The sequence below is a fragment of the Saccostrea echinata genome, unplaced genomic scaffold (genome assembly GCF_033153115.1).
Source record: "Saccostrea echinata isolate AGI-Se365-2 ecotype Australia unplaced genomic scaffold, CSIRO_AGI_Sech_v1 ptg000023l, whole genome shotgun sequence".
NCBI classification, from domain to species: domain Eukaryota; kingdom Metazoa; phylum Mollusca; class Bivalvia; order Ostreida; family Ostreidae; genus Saccostrea; species Saccostrea echinata.
Genome location: NW_026889772.1, coordinates 2593074 through 2600740, shown reverse-complemented (window position 1 = coordinate 2600740; position 7667 = coordinate 2593074). Strand labels below are relative to the sequence as shown.

Genomic DNA, 7667 nt, shown 5'->3' with positions numbered 1-7667 from the left:
TCCCTATTAGATTCGTTTCTTATCTGGTGAGTCCTAAATCATGTCTGCTTTTATGAGTGACACCTATCTGAATCTCCAGTAGTTCTCGTGTGAGTGAAGCAAAGGATCTTATAAGATTCACTTTAAGGTGTCAAGGAATTTCTTTTATTCATATTTACATGTATCAGACAGTTATGGACTTTTATGATGGTGGATTAGAATTTAATATGCATTTAATGAACATGTGTGCTTATAAATTTTTATCTTTAATTTGAATGAACCATGCACTTTAACTATTGAATTGAAAGTAAAACTTTCAAATGAAATAAAAGCTTGAATGATTTTTGTCATAATAGTTGAGCAAAAAAGGGCAATCAGTCTTCAGGAAATTACTCAGACTCTGTCCTTATCTTCTCTAAAAATATAAAGTATACCTTTTCCAGTTCATACCTCCTCGATGATACTTAATGCACAATGATTTAAAGATCCTTGATTCTATTTCCATCCATCCATTTATTACACTTAAATCGTTTTGTTTACTGCATTTATGAGATTAATCACTATTCGTTATAATCATCTGTTATATAAACGAACCCACTTAGCCTATTTTTAAAATTTTAGTTTGCAGTATTATATCTTTCTTTGTGCTTTGCAGTGTGAATTGAATACAACAAATCTTTGTCATTATATTTCATATTTTATTAAACAAGAAACAACTTGTGTAAATAACAGTAAAAAATATCACAGCATATAATAAAAGTGTAAAGATTCTATAAATAAATAAAATGTAAAACATATTGAGACAATCAGTGCCCATGTTGACGTGTAAAACATGATATCTGAATAAAAGAAATGAATACATAACAATAATAAATACTTCATGTAAGATTTGTGGAGATACTACAGCACCATGATTCTGACAAACATAATTAAACACTGGACGGAATGTCTTCATAAAAATAATAAGATTGTAATTATCACAGTAGACTTTCAGAAATGTTTGTTATACACTAGATATTAGATTAGATAAGTCCATGTCTGATGCAGTGATTCTCAATGATCAAAGAGCGACAGCTATTCATGACCTTTTGGACACTGCTGGTATCAACTGCGCATGTGTAGAAGGTTTCGCAGCTATGTTTGCTATGCCATTCAGCATCATGCTTGGTAATACGATTCTTAATTTGAAGTTCTCCTTTCACAATCTTTTGGAACAAGTGCTTTATGTAGACAGCTGTTTTAACTACATCTGGATGTACAAAAGAAAATTTGTACTTCGGGTAGGCTTCAAGAAATTCAATGACATCAGATTCCAAAGTTTTGAAATTCTTGAAATCAGGAAAGATATCTGGATACATCTTTGTAAGTTCAGAAATGTCACATCCACGGGAAATTTTCTCTGCCAAAACATCAATTTTGTTGATGAAAAGGAGTACGGATACATTTTTAAGGAATCGGTTGTTCCAAACTTGTTCAAAGTTTTCTAAGGCTTCCAGAAGACGGTTCTTCGAAGGATCCTCACAGAGTGTTTGGTTAAAACTGCTACAGTCAACAACGAAAAGAATAGCATTTGCTTTGTTGAATACTTGAATCCACTTTTTACGTTCTCCTTGCTGACCTCCGACATCGTAGACATCAAATTCAACTTGATGACCTCCCTCTGGAACCTCGAATTTGGTATGCTGAATCGACGTTGTCAAACTTCTGCACCTGAGGATATCTTGATCGGAGGGAATATAAGAAGGGCTTTTGATTTCAGGGATTTTATCAAGAAAACTGAAAAAAAGAAAAAGGAACATAAATAAAAATTGATGAAGGAAATAGTTTTAATTATTTTTTGTCAAATGTATACATCCATGAGTATGCACAATAGCAGCAAAGTTAGGATACTTACTATTTTGCACAATCAAGAAGCTGCAACTGATGTGCCCTGATATAACATTCTTGAACACCAGCATCGGCCCAAAGTCTCTCGACGTCACCAAGGAATTCTTGGTTTCTGTGACTTTCAGGATTTCCTGCTTGTCTCAGAATATTGTTTCTGCTTTTCTCGTTTTCTGTCTGTGCCAGGGGGATTTCCAATTCATTCATTGCTGTTAATAATACCACAATGGCGTGTTTGATGTTCCTTTTGATGTCAGCAATTTTCTCAATTCTTTCACTGAAAAAGTAAATGATGAGAATTAAATAAATGCATTTAAAAATCAAGGAAATTTGGAAATGTTTGTCTTCAAGCAATAAACAAAGGAATGCTTATTTAGTTTCTTTTAATATTTACCTTCTATCGAATCCATTATTGTGGATAATTTTCATTTGCTTCATAATTGTGCTTTTTCCGGATTCTGCAGTTCCAAGGAGCAGGACTTTCAGTTTCTTTAGTTCCTCGTCATCATGTTGTTTTAGAACCTTACTGATCTGTTTGTTTCTTCGATTAGCTTTTTTAGCTTCCTGACTTGAGAGGTAACAGTTAAATTTGTCCTCACAGATAGAGTTAAGGATTGATTTAATCTTTTGTTGCATTTTGTTTCAGTTCACAAGCATCACAATACAATCCTTCGATAGAGATTAAGAAAAGTCCAGATAAATAGTGATCAAGTGTATAAAATCACGGTGTATTAGATATCTAATCCAAAGGTAATGATAAATTCAATGTTTTTGCTTTCACTTGCTATGTTTAACTGATTTCACCTTGTGTTGACAAGCCTTTTATACCTTGTGTTTAATTATGCACTAATTAAAATTCGTATTCGCTCGTCCAATTATCCTTCTTGCCTGATTGTGAGCAATACATCACCGCGTTTCTTTACTTCGTGTGGTTTTTTTAAAGATCAGAAATGATTTGTGATTTTCAGTCTGGCCTGTCACCGAGGATGAGGTTTTGTTAATCAGGAATTGATGTATCTAAGTACTCCTGTCAGGCCTTTGAAATTAAAGACATGATTTACTGCATTTTTAAAGATGATGGGCATAATGCTACAGTACCTCTGATTATCCTAATCTTCCTGTGCATGTTTTGATAAAACCACTTAAAATACTTATTTTAAGCGGTTGCTAATTGTAACATTTATTGGTATGATAATCATATCTATAGTATGTTAAAATGACAAAAATCATAGTTATATTGTTTGCACAAATCATTGTCTTTTTTAAAGGGCCCATTCTAAGCATAAAAACCTACTGTTTATATGTGTGTAAATATAAAACACTGTGTGATATATTCATAAACCACAGAGCATCTGCTTTCAAAGTTGAAACCATTAAATTCCGATGGGCTAATCAGAACAAGGGATTTCTTTAAGCCATTGCCAAATATTTATTTTCATTCCCTTCATAAACAGCCAGTCTATTTGAATATTAATAATAGTATCTGAGAATAATATAATAAATAAAGCTTGACTTTAATACAACACACCGTGATTCAATTACATTTATAACCTCATTAGCCGTGCTGATGTCCAATGTTTTAAGAATTTAATTTGGGAGAAGATGTTCAGTGCTTTTACCTTGAAATAGTTTAATCTCAGAAAGCTTAAGTATTCAGGGGAAAAAACAACAGATGATACCGGGAAAAAAGCAATAAATGAAAGTTAATATGTATACTTTCTGGAAATAAAGGCAAACTTCTCAGGGTGTTTGATGTTCTTTTTCTCTCAAAGAGAAAGTTTTATTGTTACACCTTGCTTGCCACACAGTTAGCAGACAGAGAGCTCCTTGAATGATCTTCAAATAGTCTTTAGTATTAAGATATGCAAGAAGACAAATCTTTCATATTTTTATCATGTTTATTTCAACAAGCAGTATAAAATCAAGTATAAAAATAAAATGTATAACAGCGTGTAAAAATAAAAGTAAAAAAAAACCTAACCCTTGTAAAATAGAGTCAGACGAACATTGCAAAATATTAATAAAGATGAAAGAAAGGAATTAAGTTTAAATAAGACATATTACAGCTTAGCACATTTAATGATGTAGTGGTTCAAGTCCAAATCCGTCATCCAGATTAATTTTTTGACAAACATAAGACGGAAGAGAAACAGGTGTGAAAATCCATTACACACAACAAAAAAATTAAATATTATGAATATCACAGTCACATTTATTATCTATGTTTCCACAGTTTAATTTTTCATATCTAGTCTCAAAGGTGATAAGGTACTTGAAGGTTGGTTATGAAACACTTTCATTTGCTGGGCATCATATATCATATACTGCAAAATGTCAATCGTAAAATGTCCACACTTTAATGTCACTGAAATTATATAATTCCAAATCTTCTCAGATGATTCTGTATGATTAAGGAACGACATCCGTTTAAAACTCTTTGCACATTGTTTGTATCTATTGCGCATGTGTAGAAATATTCACAACTGTGTCCATCGTGCCAGTCAAGGGTTTGCTTTGTGACACGTTGTTTGAGCTGCAACTCTCCTCGGACAATTTTCTGCAAAAAATAGAGGGAGAAAAATTGGAATAATGTCATTTGACAATGAATAAAAACAGTGTGTGTTAAAAGTATTTTTGATGGTAATGAGCAGTACATCGAAAATCAATACATACCATGAATAACTGCTTTATGTACACTGCAGTTTTAATGGTGTCAGGGTGGGCATCAAGATGTGACACTGATTTCGATTTTTTGTTGGTCTCGTTACTGTATGATGGATAAGCTTCAAGGAATTCCAAGATGTCAGATTCTACAAAGGGAAAATTACCGTTAGTGTTTAAAGCTAACAGATGTTTTTGAGGTCAATGGAAATATCAGCAAACTCTTCAGTGCATAAAAAACAAATGAAGAATTCTGTTACTTACTTGACGGAGTGAATGTCTCAAAGTCTGGGAAGACATCAGGATAAAGTTTGGTAAGCTCCGAGATAACTCGACCTCTGGCAATTTTCTCAGCAAGAACATCAATTTTGTTGATGAAGAGAAGAACAGATACATATTTTAGGAATCGGTTGTTCCAAACTTGTTCAAAATTCTCCAAAGCTTCCAAAAGTCTGTTTTTGGAAGGATCCTCTCGAAGTGTTTGGTCGAAACTGCTGCAGTCCACAACGAAAAGAATGGCGGTGACACTATCAAACACTTGGATCCACTTCTTCCTTTCTCCTTGTTGTCCACCGACATCGTACACATCAAATTTCACTTGATGGCCTCCGTCAGGGACCTCGAATTCAGTATGTTGAATGGCTGTTGTTAAACTTCGGCATCTGAGGATATCCTGGTCAGACGGAATATAGGCGGGGTTCTTGATCTCATGTATTTTGTCTAGAAAGCTGAAAAATGAAAAATATGCTAATATTATGCATTTGAAATATTTTGACTGAGTTCATACAAATCTCTAGTTCTGAACAAAATTTTACATTTTAACATGTAAATACTTACTATTTAGCACAGTCTATCAGTTGGAATTCATGGGATCTCTTATAGCATGCCTGCACTCCAGCATCAGCCCAAAGCCTCTCAGCATGATCCAAAAACTCCTGTTAACAAATTTTTCATAGTTAATATTTTTAACAAAAAGTTAATTATTATCAACGATAATTATCAATAAAAATCAATTAAAAATTATCAAAAGAAGTCATAAAATCCAGGAAGCAATTTTTTATATACTTACATTTTGTCTGTGACTTGTAGGATTTGCAGCTTCTCTTAGAATGAAGTCCCTACTGATCGTATTGCTAATGTCTTCCAGAGGAATGTGCAGCTTATCCATGGCTGATAATAAAACCACAATAGATTGCTGAATATTTCTCCTAATGTCTGAAATTTTCCCTAATCTTTCACTAAAAGGCAAAATAAAAATTAGAATGAATTATTTATAATTAACAAATTTATGCATTCAAAATAAACTGCATAATATTGCAATATCAATATTACCTGACATTATATTCCAAACACAAATTTTGTATTTACCTCATATCGAATCCATTGCCATGGATAATCTTCATTTGCTTTGTAATTGTGCTTTTTCCAGATTCTGCAGTTCCTGAGGTGATAAAAAGATACATATTAAAAACATACAATATGCAGTCTTGAGGGATACAGAATTTTACCTCAAAGGACAATTTCTGAAAGTCAAGAAAGTGATGCATCTTACCTAATAAAAGAATTTTCAGTTTCTTCAGCTCTTCTTTCTGATGTTGTTTCAAAATCTTGCTGATTTGTTTATTCCTGAGCTTAGCTTTCTTTGCTTCTTCTTCTGAACGATAGCAACCAAATCGGTTCTCACATGTTGGACGGAATAGTGATGTTAGTTTTTCTTGCATTTTTGTCATTTTAATTAACTAGCCTTAGAACCATCACAATGTAATCCGGCAATCAATTTACACAATGCACAGGTTTTTCTACCGTAAATCCAAATTTGAATATATTTTGTGTATATCTTTGTTACGTGTGATGTTTCTTAAGGTGTCTCTACAAATGTTGTCATAAAACTGACTTCAAAATCAGATGACAGCCCTTTTATACTTTCACAAGCGGTAGCGACGAAATTAATATGTCAAATTATGCAGTATATTAAATACAAGCTCGATTCTCCAATTAGCCTTCTTGTTTTGCTCGGGGCAATTTATCATTATTTCTTTACTTGGTGTGGTTTCTGAAGTTCAAGAATGATTTGTGTTCTTTTTACACTGTCTCGTGGTTATATAGCGAATATCATTGGGAGTGGGATTAATAAGTAAGCAATATTTATTTATCTTTCTTATACTTGTAAAAAGCTATAATGGCATAAGTGAGGTCGTAAGTGAAAGTTTGACCTTGCATCTAAGCTACAAGTATTCATTTCCCTCGAACGACAAGTTTGCAAAATTGCTTTAGCAACAATTCTAGAATACTTTGCTATTCATATAAGGTAAATTTCACTTTTGAGGACTTGACTTTTGGACTTTGGAGAAGTATCTGCTAAATAAAATGGGAAAATATGAGCTAAGCAACAACAGAGAACGTTTTAAAGACATTGCTGTGTATTTTTTCCTTCAAAAGTTGCTTTCAATGAGAACTTATACAAAAGAAACATTTTTTTCCCTTAGGACTGAAGTATATGCATTTTGGATCAGGTTTTAAACCTGGATCATTCAAAATATCCTAGTAGTATTTATCGCACATTGTAATTTTATTCTGCATTATCACTGAATACGAAATGTCATTTCATTTAAAATCTTCCACAAACATCGTGTACTTTCTCCTGTCTCTATTAATGTTAACTTTGATATATGTATGCAATGCCTTTTAATTTCCATTCGAGGTTTATAGTTAAGAGCATGCTAATGATTGCAAATATTTATAATATCCCTTTATCATCAGTGTTAAATCATGGAATGTTAGCATTATTTAATGTCAAGATCTTGCTTGAATAACTGTTATCAACAAATGTTCTCTTGGAAAGGTATTGCAATACATCTTTTCAGAAACTGACTTTAGAAGTAGCTAGATAAGTTATTAACATCTTCAAGGTTTATTATTATAAACTGTATTTTAAAACATTGCATTGTCCAATGTGTTACAGTTGTATCTCGGGAAAAAGACATAAATATAGTACATTCGCATTGAATCCATAAATTAAATATGCATCTGTTTAAAACATATGCAATTGTGGCAGGGCTGTAATAAATTTCATAATCCACACAGGTGCGCGTTAAACTATATACATTTTTTATTACTATTATCTCCTGGGCGGCGAATTCAGT

The 7667-nt window shown here is 32.7% G+C and overlaps 1 protein-coding gene across 1 annotated transcript; it reads right to left on the bottom strand.

Annotated features, from left to right (window-relative positions):
• Positions 1 to 727: 727 nt before the first annotated feature.
• LOC133191341 (uncharacterized) lies at positions 728 to 6371 on the bottom strand. Its single transcript, XM_061327089.1, has 10 exons — positions 6077 to 6371; positions 5893 to 5965; positions 5594 to 5762; positions 5362 to 5459; positions 4789 to 5252; positions 4537 to 4673; positions 4298 to 4420; positions 2258 to 2427; positions 1874 to 2140; positions 728 to 1755 (listed from the first exon to the last, which is right to left on the bottom strand). The coding sequence occupies exons 1-10, from the start codon at positions 6252 to 6254 to the stop codon at positions 1002 to 1004; spliced, it is 2433 nt and encodes an 810-aa protein (XP_061183073.1). The 5' UTR covers positions 6255 to 6371; the 3' UTR covers positions 728 to 1001.
• Positions 6372 to 7667: the final 1296 nt, after the last annotated feature.

Excerpts from the sequence above, each read along its gene's own strand:
- LOC133191341 (XM_061327089.1), bottom strand. The coding sequence starts at position 6,254 with ATGACAAAAATGCAAGAAAAACTAACATCACTATTCCGTCCAACATGT. Across the intron at positions 4,674-4,788 it reads TGAGACATTCACTCCGTCAA|AATCTGACATCTTGGAATTC; the intron begins GTAAGTAACAGA and ends TTCCCTTTGTAG. Across the intron at positions 1,756-1,873 it reads CTTCTTGATTGTGCAAAATA|TTTTCTTGATAAAATCCCTG; the intron begins GTAAGTATCCTA and ends TCTTTTTTTCAG.